Source organism: Lepidochelys olivacea (genome assembly GCF_965140295.1).
Source record: "Lepidochelys olivacea isolate rLepOli2 genome assembly, chromosome: 7".
Classification (NCBI taxonomy): domain Eukaryota; kingdom Metazoa; phylum Chordata; order Testudines; family Cheloniidae; genus Lepidochelys; species Lepidochelys olivacea.
In genome coordinates, this window is record NC_140417.1 from 38,206,524 (window position 1) to 38,227,950 (window position 21,427).

General features: G+C 40.1%; 2 protein-coding genes across 2 annotated transcripts in view; one reads left to right on the forward strand and one right to left on the reverse strand.

The window, feature by feature from the left end:
- SYN2 (synapsin II) overlaps positions 1–21,427 on the reverse strand; it is a 424,652-nt gene that overhangs the window by 82,602 nt on the left and 320,623 nt on the right. The gene's annotated exons all lie outside the window — the stretch shown is intronic.
- Positions 14,600–21,427, forward strand: part of TIMP4 (TIMP metallopeptidase inhibitor 4) — a 51,215-nt gene continuing 44,387 nt past the window's right edge. The window contains exon 1 of the mRNA XM_084633726.1: positions 14,600–14,874. Within this exon, the coding sequence (XP_084489852.1) occupies positions 14,748–14,874 (127 nt within the window). The 5' untranslated portion in view covers positions 14,600–14,747. The remainder of the gene's footprint in view (positions 14,875–21,427) is intronic.

The window sequence follows — 21,427 nt, forward strand, 5'->3', positions numbered from 1 at the left end:
CCAAAAACTTCCTGGATTGTCTATGCACTGCTGTATTGCTCTCCCAGCAGATATCAGGAAAATTAAAGTCACCCATGAGAACCAGGGCATGCGATCTAGTAGCTTCCGCGAGCTGCCGGAAGAAAGCCTCATCCACCTCATCCCCCTGGTCCGGTGGTCTATAGCAGACTCCCACCACTACATCACTCCTGTTGCTCACACTTCTAATCATTTCTTTGGAATTCTTTCACTTGAATCCATTTTTAGGAACCATTTCAAGAGTTGATCTTTGATCTAACAAACATAAAATTGTTTCTCTAGAGAACTTCAGTCTAAGTAATCTGCAGTTAAATGCATCTCCAGTACCTTATCAGTCTTTTTTAATTAGCCTTGTTTCCAACTAGCCAAAAGCATGCATGCACATACACATTATGAATTAATGGCTGGCTATGTTTTAGTTTAAAAATTAAGCTGTGAATTATGAGAATACAAAGTAGCACTTATCCTAAATTTTATTTACTCATTACCTTCATATTTTAAAAAAATGAAAATTTTCCCCACCGCCCAAATTTAAAATAATAAACAAATCACTGCCTGGCTGGGACGTTATAAGGCAGCAACTGATTTTTATGGTTGAGCCATAAACCACTGCAACGGGGTTTATAATGGAAATGCTGGCAGACCTTTGACGACAGCAGTACAAATGGCACTCCTGCAATTAACAGGACCACAAAGTTTTCCCATGATTCCATAGCTGTGGAATCCTTTGTGGACCACAGGAACAAAAACAACAATTTAAAAAAAAAGACTTTGCTTTACAAAAATGAACCAGCATCTTTAAAAGGAGCAGGATTCCTTTAACGCTGGAGTCTGATACCAGGATTTCAAATGACATGCCATATCTCAATAGAAATAGAGGGGAGTGGAAGGCGGGTAGCAAAGGTAATCAAACCACAAAGGCTACAGCTGAAGCAAGAGAGGGATCAAGGAAGGCTCAAAATTAAGTTACCACAAGGCATTTTTGGTTGTTCTCATCACTATAGTAGCACATTGTTAGCTATGTGATGCTGATGTGCCTGCTGTCTACTATCCAAATGGGCAATACTGAGAGCTATTTTCCCCTATTGCTGCCCCTACATTCCCTAATCCCCACAGATCTCACTCCCCGCATGGGGGCTACCTGCCCAAATCTACAAAGTGGCTCTCACCACCACGGATTGGCTCCAATCATGGGGCGAAATCATCATTCCAAGTGGTAAGAAAAACTGACACTTTTCTGTTACAATTATGATACATATGGGATTTAACTTCCCCACCTGCTCCCTTCCGTTTTGACTTCTATCCTTGACACCACAGGAGCTCTCTGGACTCACACAGATGGGTAAACAGCAGGCATGCTAAGACCATGCTAGCACAGAAATCAGTTAGCTTCATAAGCTTTCTGTGATTTTAGTTACATTTTGTTTATTTTGAAGGAAAATATTTAAAAAACAGCTCTAGCAAATGTGAGTGGAGCGTCTCTTTGGAAGGCTGTGTCACTAACAGAGCTGGTGGAAAGTTTTAATTCAATTTTTTTGTTTGCTTGCAATAATAGCCTTTTTTCCAAAATGATAATTTTTATGGAAAAAAGTGTTTCCTTAGCAATGTTCTGATTTTTTAATTTAAAAACCAGATACTGGAAAAGAAATTGCATTGACAAAGCAGAAAATGTTCATGAAAATTTTGGAATACAAAAACAATTATTTTTAGCCAATCCTTACCATTTTTGACCAGCTCTAGAAATAATCTTGTTAAAGAAATGAGGCAAAATAAATATATAAAGGGGATATGCAATCCAACAATGAACTAGACCACAATTAAAAGATTGACTGCACCTTGTGGACTTTCAAATAGCAATTGTCTCCTTCAAATGTCAACAAAATATAAAAAGCTGCAAATTACACACAAAAAGCTGCGAAGTACACACAAACTTTCAGGCACCTTAAACATAAATAACAAGCTCACCCTGATTCCCTGATCTTGCAATGGAATCTGCTTTCATGAACTCTCACATCTGTGTGGAGTACTAATCCACTCGGTTTTAAATGGTTACATCAGTAAAAGGATAATTTGGGATTTATTATTAATTATATGTATAGATCAAATACTACAGCCACTGATAAAATAGCATTTTTGGTAGAAAACAGGATGGCTGAATAAATATTTTTATTTTGCCTCAGATATCTAATACAATTTTCTACATAAAACAGCATGTCTGAATATGCTGAATGGGGTCAATACTAAATATTATTGCAATCACCAGTATGGCTGTGGCTGTTACTGAATTTGTAGAAGCTTATATAATATCAATGTAGGTTATTTACTATAGAGATATTTGCCAGTATACTAACTTTGCTAATGCAAAATAATGTCAAATAATGCAAAATGAAAAACTCTTCTGATTGTTTTTATCACGTGCTAAAGAATGCAAAAAGTGCACACACACTAAAGAAATTTTTTTTCTTTTCAGTGATTTAAACATCTCACAACATTATTTTATAATAAATTTGGAGTTTCATTTCAAAAGCCTCTGAACTCAAAGTGAGTCTTATGGTTCATGTCTGGTTCTGCTTTGATCTGTGAACTTGTAGACATGTTCCCTGAGGGAGTAAAACCATATTATGTTCTCCAGATGAAAGAGTAAAAAAAAAAAAAAACTATTAGGAGGAATTCTTTTAAATCTAGATAACAGAAGTCAAAATTCCTTTAAATTTCAGCTAGAGGAGCATTTAGTATGAGAGTTGCTTTCACTGATACGACACATTTTAACAATTTCTGTCATATGTTAATATCAGGAAATTAATTAATATATTTAATGACCAGACAAATGGAATGGTTGTTATCAAAGGGCACCCTTCAGACTGGGAGTTCATTCATGTTAGACATGAATCTTAATGAGTATAGCAATAATACTTTAAAAATCTCTTGGCAGACTGGCCACCTGTCCAAGTGTTCAAAGTCTAACCATTCTTGGTTAACTGCACCATTGAAAGGTTTGAGGACAAGAGAGAAGGAGGGATTAAATATTAGAAGTGATTACATCTGTAATGGAAATACTGCAGCATATGTAGGCTTAAAATGTGACTGTAATATCCTGTCTGAAGAAGCTTTGATGCTTTTAATAATGTGTCTGTCTCTCCCCCACCCCATTAGCTATATAGTGATATTTTTCTTTCCAGAGTTGACTTATGTGCTGCTTAACTGTTTGCAATCACTTTATTTTTCTAGGTACCTACTTGGTATTTCTTTGTCTTCAAATATTAGGGAAACATCTCAGAGGCAAAGCATTAGGAAATCAGATTGAAAGTATTTCTCTCACTGGTATTCAGACAATAAAAATAAAATTTAGCACTTAATGAGCCTAGTCCTCCTCTCATATATAGTGAGTAACTCACTTGAAGTTACTGGGCCAGCTGATTAACTCATCTAGCTTCAACGGGCCTGATCCTCAGCTGGTGTAATTACAATGGAGCTACTTTGTTTTACACCAGCTGAAGACATGGCCCAAACTGGAGTTACATTGGTGTAAATGTGGGGAGAATCAGGCCCAACATCCTCAAAGTGCTGGACAGACAGCAACTGATGGAGGCAAATGGGTGAGAGAGAAGTTTCCACTTGGAGTGCCACCTTCTTAAAACATACAGCAAAATAAATGCTTCAAAGATGTTGCTTTAACCGACTGTGTGTTCCTGACTGGATATGAAAAGGGGAACTGGGGAGTCTAATACATAATATTCATGCTGTATCTATAGTTATCCAAATTGCAACAGTCCTAGGATTCCTGGATTCTTCTAAATTTCACTGATAAGACCACAGCTTGCAGGCAAACAGCCTCCTCCCATGTCTTACCAGTTGATGCACCTCTCAGGGGAGTTAAATCATTATATTAGTTTTACAAGGAGTGACAGAGCTCCTTCTCTGCCTTGGTGGATTCCACACTTCCACTTAGCGGTGGGCCAGGATATTCCTCTCTATCTCAGAATTTCCCCACACCCCTGGCTTGCTGTCCATACCTTGCCTTAGCAGGGTTCCCCTGGTCTCCCTGACAAGGGAATGGGAGGGAAGCCTCTTAGTCTCTGGTAGCCCCTCCAGGCATGGTGGCAACAAACCAGGCACCCAGTTCAGTTTCTCTTCTCTGGCGAGGTCTCTTCACTCAGACCTCTGGGGCCTGGAAGGGTTGTTCTCCCTGTTGGGTAGGGTTTCCCCTGCCCTTTACCTCTGTACCTATGGGGTTTTCCCTCCTGATGCTTGTCAGTGTCTACACTGCCCAGATCTCCAGTAGCACACTTTCCTCCCACAACTCCTATCGTTCACCCCTATCTGACTGGAGGGGAGGCTTTTAACAGCTTCTGGCATGCCCTTGATTGGCCCCAGGTGTCCTAATTAACCTAGTGGAACCTCTGTTCAGTTATCAAGGGAAAAGAGACCTGCTTATCCTGGGGCTAATATACCTGCCTTCCAGTGGCCCAACAAAGCCATGGGACCTCCCTGTCAAACTGCTCCTAGCGCTGGCCAAAATGGCCATCTATAAGCTCAGGGAGAGGACATTGGCTGAGGGGTTTTCCTGCAACTGTGGGGCCTATTTCTGATCGTCCCTCTGTTCAAGCATCCAGGCAGAGTTCCTCTGGGTGGCAGTCCGCTGGCTCCCTTGTCCTTTGAGGAGCAGTGGGCACTGTCCAGGGTTCTCTGTTCAGTGTCCCACTCTGGTTCCTTATTGTCCCCCGTAACTACTTGTGTTCCTGGGTCTTGTGGATCCTCCCCAAAGGCTGGAGGAGGGTCTTTCAGCAGTAAGCCCACCCATTCCCAGAACCCAATATGAGCACTCTCCTATAGCCATCTAGCCCAACCCTGTCATGTAGGGCAAAAGAGAACCAAGAGGGACTCATGGGAGATTTCTACTCTAGCTCCCATTTTCCTTCAGTGCTCCCCATTTTGCAGTCAGGCAATCTGTGGTAACTACAAAACTTTGCAATCAGTAATCAGTAATCAGTACAAGTAGTTTTGTAATAATTACGGATGTGCCTGCATGGGTCTAAGGGTCATGTCCTGAGACATACAGTCTCAAGTAATCTGACCTAGCAAAACTCTTTGAAGGTGCTTTTCTCTAAGTCAGCAAACATGATCCCTCTCCTCGCTAAAAACACAGTATCCATTGAAATATGAAAACCAGTAATATGTTCTGAAACCAGTAATATGATTTCTACTTTTCTGGTAAAAGAGATAATGGGAATCCAATGATTCATTATCATATCACTTAGCCTTCTGCTGTCCTACAACATTAACATTTTGAAAGAATGCTTAGGAGTTGCATAACAAAGGATTTTCTTTTTAGCAAATTTTAATTTTAATGAATCTCTAAAGGTAAAATATAATTCAACACAATTATAGATGTCAGGTTAGGTACAGACCCTCTGCTTTGACACTCTCCTGCAAGGAGGCCACAGATCAGGCAGTTTTGAGAGTGGCAAAGGCTTAAGGCAATTGTCTGCAGCTTTAAGGTCCTCAGAACTGATTCAGAGGCCACAACATGAAATCAGAGGGAGAAAAAAATAGCAACACAAAAAGTAAAGATGTTTTATAAACATGACTCACTATGTTCAATGTTAAATATTTGTCTTTCCAATAAGGCCCACTGAAAGTTCATTCAGCCACTCTAGTTCCATACAAATTGTTTGTGGAGCATGCATCAGCCTAAATCTAATTTTGCCCTGCTTACTTTGGAAAAAGGAAATTTAAAAAATGAAATAATCAAGGTGGCTTTTTGTTCATTTTCCTCTTTCCCAGAAAAAAGCAAGCAGAGTTCTAAATCAATAAACAACTATACAGAAGATGTACTTTCCCTAGCTTATTTGGGTTTAGTAAACATCACTGCAAGATAAAAACATAGGGCTCGGTCCTGTGAAAGTGTATATGAGGGATATATGAGAACAATATTCAGATACCAGTAAGGGCAACTCAGCATATTGCTCTGTTAGTTATGACCCAGTAAAACAGCAAAATTAAAGGAGCTGGCAAGAGTCCTGTGCCAGTATCCCTCACAAGGCACTGAACAGCTTCCTGTGTGTAATACCAATTTTTGTTTAGACTCCTCAAACATTTCTGTGTCCGTGATGGAATAATTCACTGTTCAAGCCAACTGCACCTGTATTCCTCCCCTCTGTTCTCTTGAGGGCCCCCACTCTAAGCTCTCAGCTCTTCAGCCATCACCTCTCTTGGGTGGAGACATGCATCTCTCTCGCTCTTGACCAGGCGTTTTCCAGGCTGCATAGTTCCTTGCCTACATAAGCCCAATTGCCTAGACAGGCCATCATCTGAGCTTTCCTTTCTCTCCAAAGACTGTGACCAGCTGTAATTGCCAGCAGTCACATGTTACCACACAACTCTTTATAAGCAAGCACATTTATTCTTAAAGTGAAAGCATTACAGAGAAAACATTTTTTAAAAGTTCCTATACACATGTTTAAAGCTTAACAGAGGTCATCCATCAGTCTTATGGGGCCTGTGACAAAGTTCCTGCTCTACCTTGGTGGGTCTTGCACTTATTGGCGGATTTGCTCACCTTGGAGCTTCACGGCAGCCCTCAGCTTGGCCGTTTTTCCTGAATTCACAGTCCAGGTCAACTCCTCCTGTGTCTGACCAGGAGTTGGGAGGATTTGGGGGGAACCCGGGCCCGCCCTCTACTACGGGTTCCAGCCCAGGGCCCTGTGGAATGCAGCTGTCTAGAGTGCCTCCCGGAACAGCTGTGTGACAGCTACAACTCCCTGGGCTACTTCCCAATGGCCTCCTCCCAACACCTTCTTTATCTTCACCATAGGACCTTCCTCCTGGTGTCTGATAATGCTTGTACACCTCAGTCCTCCAACAGTCCACATTCTCGCTCTGAGTGCCTCTTGCTCCCAGCTCCTCACATGCACACCACAAACTGAAGTGAGCTCCTTTTTAAAACCCAGGTGCCCTGATTAATCTGCCTTAATTGATTCTAGCAGCTTCTTGATTGGCTGCAGGTGTTCCAATCAGCCTGTCTGAATTGTCTCCAGAAGGTTCCTGATTGTTCTGGAACCTTCCCTGTTACCTTACTCAGGGAAAAGGGACCTACTTAGCCTGGGGCTAATACACCTGCCTTCTATTACTCTCCTATAGCCATCTGGCCCAACCCTGTCACAGGCCTCAGTAGGCCTAAGTCCTTCCAACCCCTCTCAACAGAAGGTCCTGTTGCTTTGCTGGAGCAGAAAGAAGGCCCTGAGTCAGCTTAAACTCAGGCTTGTTATCCAAAAGCCCTTTCTTTGTGTGCTGGTCTCTGGAGAATCCATTTTGAACTCGTATATGTGAGCCTCTCCAGGTTGTGGTATTTCTCTGACGATGACACTCATGAAGGTGGCACTCATGTTACCACCTGAGTGAATTTGTCTAATCACCTCTTAGTTCATGAAGAAGCTTTGCTCACCCCATGAAATTACACAGAATCCATGGCTCACAAATGATACACACATTTAATACAGGAAGATCTCCCAAAGATATTGCAGGAAGTTGCCATATCTGTCAAACCCATGCTCTCAACTTTGATGCTATTTTTAAGCATGCTTAAGTAGCCATTACTCCTGGTGGGCAGGAGGAGTAAATTAAAATTCTTAAAATGGCTGCAAAGCAAATACATTGTATACATTGGATTGGATTTTGGTACCTAATCTTGTGGGTTTATAATTGCAGATGTACCCAGACTGGGGACCACAGTGTAGTTCACTGGCGGATTTAGAGTTAGTGGGCCCTGTGCACAGCTTCATTTTTTGGGGCCCCCCCAGGACCCAGCCAAGAAAAAGAACATTCTCTATTATGTCCCCCCACCCCTGTTTTTCATTCTTTTTTCTTCATCCTCCTCCTATATTATAAGTAATAGGAAGTAAATGAAAATAAAGTGAGGTACCTTGATTGGGGCGGGGGGCTAAGGTGCAGGAGGGGGTGAAGAGGTCGGGCTCTGGGAGGGAATTTGGATGCTGGGTGCAGCTCTGGGCTGGGCCAGGGGGTTAGGGTAGGGATGAGGAGAGGGGTGCGGGCTCTGGGCTGGGGCAGGGGTGCGAAAGGGACCAGGGGGGTGGCACTTACCTTGGGCAACGCAACTCCCAAAGCAACTGGCACACCCCTCTGGCAGGGGATCCTAGGCGGCTGTGGGGCAGCAGGAGGGTCTCTGTGTGCCACTGCCTGCAGGCGCCACCCCCACAGATCCCATTGGCTGTAGTTCCCAGCCAATGGGAGCTGCAGAGTCAGCGTTCAGGGTGGGAGTAATGTGTGGAGACACCCCCCCTCCAAGGGGCCGCAGGGACATGCTGTCTGCTTCCAGGAGCGGCGTGGCACGAAAGGAGGGAGACAGTGTGGGCAGAGAGCTACCTTAGCCCTGCTGCTGGCACGTCTCTGTGTGCCCCTTGGGGGGGGAAGGGGAGCAGCGAGTCTCCATGTGCTGCCTGGGGTGGGGGCAGTGCACACCTCCCCCCCTCTAGGGGCACACAGAGACGTGCCAGCAGCATAAGTTTCCTCGTCACCATTTCTGTACATATGTGAGTAAATTTAAAATGGTAAGACCTGATACACATTGTTATGTACTGATTATCTGTGGTGTTAAGCACCCAAAACACCTATTGCCTTCAACAGGTACTAAAGGTGCTCAACCCCTTTGATAATCAGGCCATAACTATATTGTCTTTGTTTCTTTGATGACTCCTTAAGAACACTTGTAACTGTCATTCACAAACCTTTGCTAATGCTATAAAATATGCTATAGGAGGACATGGCAATATTATTATTATTATTGTTATTGAAAAAAGTCAGACAAAGCTGAATATATTTTATATACAAAGTATTTCTGGAACAGATCGCTTTCTCCTTGTCTCAAATGCAACTCCTATTGAACTCTAAATTATTTTTTCCTAAAATGGGAACCTGATCCCAGATTATGACTCTGTGGTGTTAGACTAGTATAATACAAATAAAAGAAAGAATAATAATATGGCAGCTATTTGTAATTATTACCATTCTCACTGTCCAAGGCTGTTACATTTTAGTCAAGCCCACCTCTGTGGGCTGAAGAAGAAACAGGAGAGAAGACTATTCTTACTCAATTGTGTGCAAAAAATTGCAGGCTTTGCTGTGCCATTACTTAACATAATCCAGCCTCTGGAGGACCAAGAGAAGAGAGACATGTAAACTAAGGACTCCTCCCAGAGAATGCCATTAGTGCTTCCCCATCTCTTTTAAAGTAAGGAACCTTTAGCTTGTGCACAGTTGTAGGTTTCCACTGCAGCAGCATGGCCAAGGGAGACAGGCTCTCTCTCAAGTAGAGCTGGGTGAAATTTTTTGACCAAAACTACTTTTTTTGGGAGGGTGGGGGAGAGAGGGAAGTTCAGATTTGGTTTGACTGAAACATTTAATACATTTCTGTCAAATTTGCCAAATTGTTTCGGTTGGGGGAAAAAAACTTCATAAAATTCCAAAAAACCCTAGAAGCTTCTGTTTTGACATTTCCAATTTGAAACATTTTGATTATTTTATTTGAAATTATTTTAGGTTTTGAAATTTTTCAAATTCAAAAACGTACAAAAGCTTGTAATCACAAAAAAAAGTTTAGAAAAAAAATCAGAAAAAAACATTTTATTTGACCCAAAGTGATTTTTTTTTTGGTTCACCAAAATTAAAAAAAAAAAATTTTGGGTCAACCCCAAACAATTAAAATGTTTTTTTTGAACTGCTTGTAACCCAATCAATTATTCACACAGATCTAATCTCAAGTAACCAGGCCCCAAACCATTAAGGGATTTATATTGGAAAATAATGTAACTGTTTGCTGTAACTGTTCAAAGTTATTGTGTCTAGAATAGTTGCACTGCTTAACTTCTGTCAGACCTAGTCAAATAATCCTGAGTTATTTATTTACAATATCATTGTTTGTGGTGATCTAAGGAGAGCGAGAGCCTGCAGAGTCTAGTGGATGGTGTGCCTACAGTACTTGCGTTCAAGATCTTGGAACATCCAGCATGTTGCCAGATGTCTCTAGAAGGGATTGGTGTACCACAACACCAAAAGCAGTGGGGCTGGTTAAAAAGAAAACCTTGAACTCCACCTGCATACTCACAGGCTGCCAGTGAAGATCTCAGGGCAGGGGCATGGTAGACTCTTGGTGTGAAACACTGCTTAATCAACCAATGGGCAGCCACACCTTTCACTAACTTTAATTACCCCATGTACAATGCAATACAATGGATACCATGATGTCTTATGTTGACTTTCAAATATTCTAATAGCCATCACTCAATGGCAGTATTTCTCAAAATGGGGATGTGCCAGACTAGCTGTGTGTCAGGCACATACAGGCCTCTCATAGTTGTTATCCTGAATCTCAGGTTTCATTTTAAAAAAGTGAGTTCCTTCCATCTGTTTGCTTTTCTGGATTCTGAATTTTATTTAAACTGCTTGGTTTTTCCTTAGTGATGTGTCAAATGGTATATATTTTAAATCTGTCATTCAAAAAGTATCTTTGTGTCTCAGTTTTTTTTCTTTGTCAAGCTAGAAACCTTTACACCCTTTGCGTGATGAGCCTTGATGCATTTTCTTCTTTCCTCTGGCCATGTACCAGTATCATAGATTATGTCATTACAAATACGTTATCTCTGGTAATATGGTTTGCTAGTTAAAGCTGTTAAAGAGCAGGAGAGGGAGCTCACATATTAGAAGTTTCATCAGCAACAGAACAGTGGATTGGAAAAAAATATTCACATGGGAGTCATGATAATGGTCCATATGTTTCTCTGTTACAGTGGTGTAAATTATGAGTTCAGCTGAGTTATTCCTGATTTACATCAGCATAACAGATCAGAGTTTTTCTAACTTCTTGTCTGGGTTGCGGGCTACTGTATTTCTCACACTATATTCAACTTATATTATTAGCAGAAAAAATTATAAAGGTTGTAGCTTATTTTGTGACTAAAACAACTTATTCAGAAAGTTTAGGAATCACAACGAAGGAATAAAGGTTCTATTGAAAAGTGATCAAGTATCAATTGATCCACATACATGATCAACTAAACGTAGAGATATAAGACCCAATCTTGAAAATGTATGCATATCTATTTGCAGGATCGGGTCCATACTCTGAAAGGTAAAGGTGTAAAAATATTTATTGGCTTTGAAAGGCTTTTTTATCTCAGTGACTCTCTATCAGATTTGTTCAGTTTATAAATTCAAAGCAGCAAAGATAAACCAAACCCCAACATCCTACAACTTGGGGAAAATTCAGATCTGGATGTGAACTCTGTAGTCCACTTCTAACTGCCCACACCGTAAACTCATCCTAGGATCTGGGACTGAAGATGCACATCACTACTACTAAGAAAGATTCTGCAATTGGAACTTAGCTGTTAATTCACTTGATGATGTGTGAGACAGAAATGAATCCAGCTCACCTTCACACAGCTCTATTGCCTCTCCTAAGTAGTACTCCTAAGGAGTAAAAAATAGACACTTATTTTTGTCAGTAAAGTAGATAGACATAACTCAGAATGTAGAAGGAGCACATTTGCTAAGTAATATCCGTCATTTACAGTCAATAAACTTTTCTAACCATAACCACACTTTAAATGTTCCACCTGTGTACAGATGGCTTTGAAAGACTCTCTTAAAAGTCTAATTGGATTGGAGCCTGGAGTGTCTTCAGGCAGTATTAATGTAGATTATAACAAAAAGAAATGTATTTTACTATGCTTACACAACTACCATACAACCACCATACTTCTGTAGAATATAGCTCAAGATTTGATAAAACATAAAATTTACCTTTGGCATGTTTACATTTCTGTAGTTAGCTCTACTCAGGGTATGTCTACACTTAAAACACTGCTTCAGCTGCACCGCTGTTGCGCTTCCATGTAGACACTCACTACAGCAATGAGAAGGGTTCTCCTGTCGCTTTAATTAATCCACCCCCCCAAGGCGCAGTATCTAGGGTGACAGAAGAATTCTCCTATTGACCTAGCACTGTCTATACCAGGGGTTAGGTTGGCATAGATGTCTCTCTTGAGGATGTGGATTTTTCACACCCCTGAAAGATGTAGCAAATATAAGTTCCCACTGTAGACCAGCCCATGATCTAATGTGTGCATCTAACTCTCAACTCATAACCAAAGACTGGAAAATAGTAAATAGTTTATTTTTAACCATTTTTATAAATTATTTTAATTTTTGAATTAATATAGTGCTTGTAAAAAGTTATTGTGTTGACAGCACTGGACACCAAAGTTTACAAGACAGGTAGAGCATGGGCAATTGGCAGGGTCAGCCTCTCCAATAATCACACCAATGTGCCTTAAGTAGCCATCATATGGACAGTCCATCTCTAAAAAAGATATTTCATCCTCCAGACCCATTCAGTCTTTGGGCTTTGCTAAGAAGGTCACCAATATGGCCTGTTAGTGCCATTTGCAACAGGAATTATGTGATATAGGGTACTTGTCCTGTGGAAACTGGTCAATGATCATCCAATCATATCTTACAGGCCCCCAAACAGCCATCACACTGCCACTTTCAGTCCCTATTATCCTGAGTTAGATTTCATAATCGATCGATCGATCTAAAATATTGAGCATAAAGGCCACTAAAAAACCTCGCCATAGCTTAATCCATAGCCTTTGTTTCTGACAGAAGTTAAATCTATGGGTTTTTAAAAAAATTCTTGCCTGGGACATGCATTAATAAATTTTTTTTGGTCTCAGATTGCAGAAGAGGTGGAGGGACACTGAGACATTCCAGCTAATTCTGAGAAAGAGGTGGCCGTCAGGGTTGCAAGTGCATGAGAAGCAAAGCAACATAATGTGAAGCAGGAAAGGTATGACTGAAGTGAGCAGGGGGCTTGGTGTTTTGAGGAACTGCAGTTGATTTTCCCCATGCCTAATATCCAGAAGACTTCTGGCACACATGGGGCTGTGAATAAAGATTGTAGTTTGTGTATGCATGGGACAGCTTGATATGAAAATTTGATCTCAAACTTGGGTGAGAAAGAACTGCCAAACAGAAAGAGAGTTCAGAGTAACATCTGCAAAACTAATGCATTATCATCCTTCAAAACGCTCCTTTTCCCTGACGCCTACAAAAAAACATGACAATGGTTGGGCTCGTGGTTTGCTGATGCCAATGCCCATCATACTGACCAATACTGTTTCCTTGTACTCCCCCATCTTTGTATTCGTATTCATGTGTTGTCTCTTATCTTATACTTAGGGCTTGTCTATGCAGCAAGCTAAGGTGAGAGTCTATTGTGCACCAGCTAGCCATGGTGTAATGTTCTATGGGGACATTGCTATAGCACAGCGAAAGTCTCAGAGTGCGCATCCTGGCTTGCTCTGCAGTAACTTGCCACACAGACAAGCTCCTAGATTGTAAGCTCTTTGGGGCAGTGACAGTATTTTTGTTCTGTGTTAGTACAACATCTAATGCAATATAGACACTAGTGCCCTAGGCTGGAACCCAGCGTTCAACAATCTGGATTTACAACTGTGTCTTCTAACTCGAGTTCTACTAACCCTGGACTTACATTACAGGGCATACCTAACGTCAGCCTATATGTAAACGTTTCTCAAATGGGCATACACCACAGTCCTCCCTGCTCAGATCTCATCTTGCTATCCATATGAGACACCTTTCATAGAAGGGCAGACGGGATTCATGTGTACAAGCTATGCAAATGTGAAGGTGGTTATAGGAATAAGATCTACAGATGAGGAAGAGTATTAGCTTTTGGATTCTTGAATCAGGACTAGCTATGCTCTGTGCATGTTGAGTCACAGAAGCTCACGGACCTCCTAGCCAGCGCATGTGGAAATGGCATTTTATTTGAATAGGACCCATAGCATAGGGACTGCAGAATACTAATAAATAAAAGCCTCGCCTTGAACATATATCACTGGAATTTTTGTAAATCATTATTTCAAATTAAATATATGATGAAGTAGCAAAATGGCCTTTATTGCAGCCTGGATTTTTATCCAGTATTGCTTGTAGTTACCAATTGTTCAGGGCTCACAAACAAGGCATTGAACCATTTCCTCTTCATGAATGAAGTTCTGTGCAGCCTGCAAACAGTCAAGTCATTTCAAGAAAATGTAGAGAGGGGCAGGGGAAAGATCAGGGAATGCAAACGAAATCTGGCTTTAAAAAAGGATGTTAGCATTGCTTTTAGATATATTGTTTGCTTTGGTCATGATAGGGAAGGTGGAGGAACTATTTATTTTTTAAATTAAAACTGGCATGAAATTCACAAGATTAATTTATTAGTTTAATCTCCAATCTGCAAAAGATCATAAAATCAGAGCAGAAACTGATGTTTTTAAAAAGCTTTTGATTATTAATAGTCACACTGACTCATAATAACAACATTATGATGCAACCCAGTAAGGTAAACTTGCTTTTGGAACAATAAACCTGTCACAATATTTTCACCAATGATGTGCTTTTTCCTTAAAGGAAGGCGGGGTTACTTGTAAGTATCAGGGCCATAAATAAGAGGGTCCTATGCCAGGAAAATTAGAAGTCTGTTAACATAAGTGTATACTCAGACTGAGCATTAGAGGGCTTTTCTAAACCATCTAAGTCTGTTGAAACTGAACTGCACAGAGATTAGAAAGTTTAGATATAAGATCAACAGTAAGAGACTATTTTCTTTTAGTTGGCCAGTTAGCTGTGTTGAAGGCAGCATGAATCCTGTACACAGTACCTTGTTGTCTTCAGTGCTTCTTTTCACCCTCAGAATTCAGGAGCTGGTAGAGGCATGCAGCTGTGCCCCTGCACATCCACAGCAGCTAATCTGTGATTCTGCTTTAGGTGAGTCATAACAGCTATACAGTTTTAACATTGCCGGTAAAAAAGCAATTGTAGCTAAATTAACTGCTGTGCTATTTTTCTGTACAACTCTCTAGGGGAATACATTTAACAAAGTAGTTTATTCTCTAAAAGGTTTTCAAAACAAAATGATTGGAAGATCTCATTTAAAGAGACAGGTATAGAAGAAAATGCATTTGGTCTTGTGTTTTGTAGTTGCTGTTCCTTTTTCCTTGCTTTTTCAGAAAATGTTCTGGACTACAAATTGTTGAAACTACTGAAGTAAATGTAGTGCCTTTTCTTGATAAGAACCACCTTCTATATTAGCTCTCAAATTAAAGCAAGTGGGGGGAATATGTTGACTGACAGATTACTACTGTTCACATTTAATATGTAGTATAAAAGATTATATAATATATATAATATGAATAATATATATGTGCATCATTTATATAAATACTGTAGATACAACTAGCTGCCACAGTACTCTGTAAAAAAAAAAAAAAGAAAAAAGAAAAAGGATAATGTGTTGAACTTAGTTGATCTTTGATGTGCTACAATATAATTTGTCTTAAATGTATTTTTGGTAATTTTGGAACAAATAATTTAGCAGGCATCTGATATCCTTTTTAACTTTTCAATAGAAAAACTGGTCACAGAATTCTGTGCTAAATTTCACTGTACACTCATTAGATTACTGTGTTTTACACAGTAATCAACATATAGAAAAAAACCCCTAAAGATCTCAAAATTGGACAACACAGGGATAAGAAAATGTGACATTTTGCAGTCTTGAATTCATCAGCTCAAGCTGTGTATGGTTAACTTCAATCCAGTGTGAACAGTAAATGTAGAACATGAGTTTCCAAAGTTTCAAAAAATTAGCATATCTATGGGATAGGCAATACCTTCTGCATACTGATTAATTGCTTTTATACACTGACAGAAAATCTTTGTAGCCATGACAAACTCTACGCTCTATTTGTGGCCATCCGTTAAATTGTTTTCTAATCTGATTGTGTTAAGCAATCTTTTTATTATGGTACCTACACCAAACATTACAGTTGGGGGTAATTTGAGGTGTCAACAGAAATATCAGTTACTCTTATTGTAGCTTAAAATTATTACACTAAACTATTTGTCGGATGTATTAATAACTTGAGGTTTTGCTGGATTTGACAGTAGAGAAGAAACCTGAGATACTCATTACATACAAAAAAAGAAAAAGAGTACTTGTGGTACCTTAGAGACTAACTGCAGTATTCCTTTAGAATAAGGCAAATTACAAGGTTCAAGAGTTGAAGAGTTTCTCCAAATTGCCTTTTATAAAAGGCAGATTTCTGCTACTCTCGAACTCACTCTTTATCTGTAAGTAATGGAGGCAGAAAATAAAATTACAAAAATAAAATTTACAGTATATTTGGACTTCATCCTCAAGCCCTAACTCACACAAACAGTTCTGCTGAAGTCAACTGGCCCATTCACATGAGGGAGGGCTATATGATGGAGCCCTGTGTTTAATATTAATTACATTAAGTCGTATGTATTCATACTGTAGGAAGGCAAAGAGTTTATATGGAATAAATGTTCACATATATATATATATCATACTTGCCATAAACATATAGAGCTGGATTCTGCTATGGTCTCATTGCACCGTATAGGCAATGCAAAGTGGTCTTAAAGTGACTGGAGAAGACCAGTGGAGAGAAATCCCCCATATGGGGGAACTCTCTACTGACATAAATCTGGCTGAGGTAGCTCTTCTGCCCCAGCAGTCTTCCCTGCAACCCCAGAGCAAAATGGGAAGGAGGAAGTGTACTGGGGGTTTTCTAGGGGTGTGGGGACTAAAAGGGGAGAGGGAACAGTGCTCTGCTACACCAGATCCTCTCCTAGCATAAATTATGGCTGTCCTCCTGCAGCATTAATTTGTGCCCGGTCTAGGCAGAGGAGCAACAACTGGCTCCTTGTAGCCACGCCTCTCCACTCTTGGGTGGATTGTAGAATCAGGGCTACAGTATATTTCACTTCCACTCTAGGGTTTCAGTTTTGGTTGGATATATTCCTGGAGGTTTCATCACATGATAATCTTTAATTAAAGATTAATTTTTAATTCTTGGAGACTATCAGGAAAGTCCTGGAGGATCAGAAAACCTATTCCACTCTCTCTCCCTCACACAGTGTTATACTTTTTGCCCCAAACCAGCATACCCTAAACCTCTGCTTTCCCTAGCACCACTTTTATAGTAAATAAGATGATGCATTAAAGCTAGATTTTTGTTTGATTTTAACATTTACAGAACTTCAAATATTTTAATAAAAGAACTTAGGCCTTTGCTCCTTCACCCATTGAAGTTAATGGGAGTTTAACTCTTAACTTCAGTGGGAATTGGATTGATCCCTTTGATGTGGAGGTTGTTAAGACTTTAAAAGTCTTGCAGAATTGAGAAGCATTTTCTCGCATGCAAAACGGTATATCTAAGTTACACAAAGTAAACAAACAATACAATACCTGTAAATTTTACATGACGTCTGAAAACTGAGGCAATGCCTTGAGCTGTCCTGTTTTATATAGCACAATCTAGTACATGTATTGAAGTTATTAAACTATATTTCAACTTCAGTTCCTTTTCCTCTGAGGTCATTTCTGATTTGGAGGGAGGGTTAAATCAATAGATCTTACTCCAGCCACTAGCTGAATGTATGAGGCCACTCAGAAACCTGAACATTCATGTTGGATCCCCAAAAAGAAACAAATAGAGAAATTAATTAAGTCCGGGCCAAGCACTTTTCACTGTGACTTTTGTCTATGAGATTAGTGGTGCAACACTTTATCTTTTCCTGTCAGGGTGCTATTGTGGCTTTAGACTGTCTTTTTCTAAACATCCATAGCTACCAAATAGCCTGAGTAACTTGGTGAAAATCATAGACTTTCTGACAAATGTAGGGCGAGAGGCACCCTCTGATCCTATCACTTACATGTGAGAGGATGACAAAAAGAGAGAGAGAATTTAAAATGCACCAGTCTTGTATGTACCAGGAGGGGAAGTGTGATGGGTTAGTGGATTCAGCACAAGGCTATCAGCCAGGAACTCATGAGTTATAATGCCAGCTCTGCCACTGACTTTGTGTGTGGCCTTGGCCTAATTGCTTAGCCTTTCAACCTCTCAAGGCCTAAAGTACTGGGCACTGACTGTGAGCTGCTGAGTGGTTTTACCCCATAGTTCACTTCAGTGGGAGAGCACAGTGTTGAATACCTTCATCTCTTTGAGGGTGTGCAGCACCTCTCAGGAGAGCTTTTACCTCATAGGGGCTTGTGAGGAATAATTAATCAGTAATGCTAAGTATCTAGTAGAGCTAAAGTTATTATTACTCTATTAATGAAAACTCAAAAAACAGTCTATATTGAAGGTTAGCTTCATGGATTCAAAAATGCCTGGAAAGATTCAGAATGGCTTCACTTTAGCTAAACAGTAATGTGCAAAATATCCCTATTGTGCTGTACTGATTTCTTCAAATGAATGGGATATGAGAAGCACTGGTTTCAAGCTTATAATAAGAAAATTTCTCTGATAAATTCCTGGGGTGAAATCCTGGACTCATTGAAATCAGTGGGAGTTTTGCTGTTGAGTGGGGCCAGAATTTCATCCCCAGTACCGATTTTTAATTGATTTTCATAAAAAACCACCATACTCAATGACCTGTATACAAAAAATATATTTTTGAAATGCTAATTGTGTGTTAAGAGTTAAAATAACTTTTTATAAATGCCAACATCCTTAAATCTGTTCTTTATGTGATTCTTGCGATGAACTTAACTCAGTGAGGCAGGCAGCATAAGTAGAGTTAGTGTTTTGGTAAATAGGTAAGTACCCTGCACTGCTACCTATTGAGTGTAGGGTTCTCCATTTTTGAAGTTAGCTGGATTCTTTCTATAATGGAAACAATATTTTGTATTTGAGCAACTGGCACCACACTATAAAGAGATGACAGATATTGGGCACAAATTTGTAATCTCAGACACCAGTTTTATTGATTTAATGAAGAGTGACATGTCTCAAACTATAAAGGAAGCCTCATGGCTGAAGCTCAGCAGCACTTTGAGCCTGTTAAAATCCTTATAAGTTCATTGAGATCTGGCAATGCAAAGAAGTGTCAGATTAGACTAAATTATATTACATACAAATATAATGGTAAACATTTGACTTAAACCCACAAAAACTAAGTTTTGAAAGTCATCTCTGCCTAGAGATGTGCTAAATAGACATAGCCCAGATAGCTTTACTAAGTTGATGTGAAAATTTTCACCATTCTGTTTCTTTTGATTTTATCATCCCCATAAACTTTGCTTTTTATGAAGTGACTACAAAAATGTTCAGTTTTTTATTTAAATACATTCATTTGTACACTTTCAATGTGGAAAACAGCTCTTGAGAAAAAAACAGATCTATTTTGACTGGATGTAACTTATAGAATTGCAGAAATGTAGAACTGGAAGGGACCTCATGAGGTCATCAAGTCTAGCCCCCTGAGCTGAGGCAGAACCAAGTAAACCTTGACCATTCCTGGCAGATATCTGTCTAACCTGTTCTTAAAAACCTGCAGGATTCCACAACCTCCTCCTTCAATAACCTGTTGCAGAGCTTAGTTATCATTATAGTTAGAAAGATTTTCCCAATATCTAACCTACAGCTCCTTTGCTGCACAATTACTTATTGTGCTACCCTCAGTGGACATGGAGGACAACTGATCACCATCTTCTTTGTAATAATCTTTTACATATTAAAAGGCTGTTATGTCCCCCCATCAGCTTTCTGTTCTCTAGACTAAACATGCCCAATTCTTTCAACCATTCCTCATAGCTCACATTTTCTAAACCTTTTATCATTTTTGTTACTCTCCTCTAGATTCTCCAATTTGTCCACATTTTTCTTAAAGTGTGGAACTGAAGACTTTACACAGAACTCCAGTTGCATCCTCACTAGTGCTGAGTAGAGCAGAATAATTACCTCCCGTGTCTTACCTACAACACTCCTGTCAGAAATATAGGCTAACACTTCATGTTTGGAGGAAAAATTGAGGAAATGAATTTAAAGTAGGTTTTATATGTTGTTAATATACTGTGCACCTCCACTCTACTCTTAATTCACCTCATGGTTTCTACATACTACAGCTCATATAGTCTTCCTGAGAACAGTGTGGATGAATTTACTAACCTGCTGATCCTGCAAACATTTAAGCCAGGTGAGTAGTCCCATTCTCTTCAGTAGGATTACTGATGTGGACAAAGTTAAGCATATACATAAGTGTTTGCAGGTTCATGGCCACTGTATCCACATGAGCTGTAATAGCTACACTAATAACAAGTGGAATTAAAAATCGATGGGCCAGGTTTTCCAGCCCCACTACTGCTTTGGCACTGTGCAGCAGATGTAATGCCAGTTTAGCCAGCTAGTGGAGGGTTCCCCACTGTGGAGGAATCCCCGAGGCACAGCCAGCCACTGTTGTGATTGATGCCCCGCCTCCAAATCTCCAGAAGGGCCAGAGCCAGAGAGGCATAAATTAGAATAACCGAAGGCTGTTCTAACTTAGGGCTTGAAACACTATAGCAGCACAGCTGTAGCACTTCAGTGCAGACACTACCTATGCCGATGGGAGGGGTCTCTTGGTAATCCACCCTCCCGAGAGGTGGTAGGTAGGTTGATGGAAGAATTCTTGCTCAGACTGTGGATTCTTTTACACCTGAGTGATGTAGCTGGATCAGCTTAACTTTTGTAGACCAGACCTCATGCTGTAGACTGGCCCAGCCTTCAGACCCTGGATCAAGAGCCACCTTTGTACTCTGCTAAACACAGTTCAGACAGTCTAGGATTCAGGCAAGACAACCTAATTATCTCAATTTTGGGGGTCTTTTAAGGCCTTTCTTTCCATAGCATGTATTAATGACTGATTATACTAGTCAGCAAATTGCAGAGCATTTATATTATTGCTCCTCTGCCAAATGGTAGCAGTTGTGATGGCTTTGCCAGTTAGCTTTCCTTTGGAGGAGAAATCAGTGACACCAGAGTCAGGATATGTTCTTAGTGCAACTTCTTTTATTAACTCTGCATACACCAGTCCTTGAACAAAGGGACTGGCCTATGCAGAGTTAATAAAAGAAGTTGCACTAAGAATATATCCTGACTCTGGTGTCACTGATTTCTCCTCCAAAGGAAAGCTAACTGGCAAAGCCATCACAACTGCTACCATTTGGCAGAGGAGCAATAATATAAATGCTCTGCAATTTGCTGACTAGTATAATCAGTCATTACTACATGCTATGGAAAAGAAAGGTCACAAACAGCATGCAAGTGATCTCCTCTGTCAGGGATCATAACCTTAACATAATGCCTGGTTCCCAGGGAGCAATTCTGCTTCCAGAGTTGACACAGCTCAGAAGCATTAAGGGAGAAAGAAAACTCTTATTGCTTGCCACAGCTCCACTGCACTCTCCCACTCCCCAAGAAACTACAGTAAAAAACCAACACCACAGCATTTCTTCTAAAAACAGAAACTC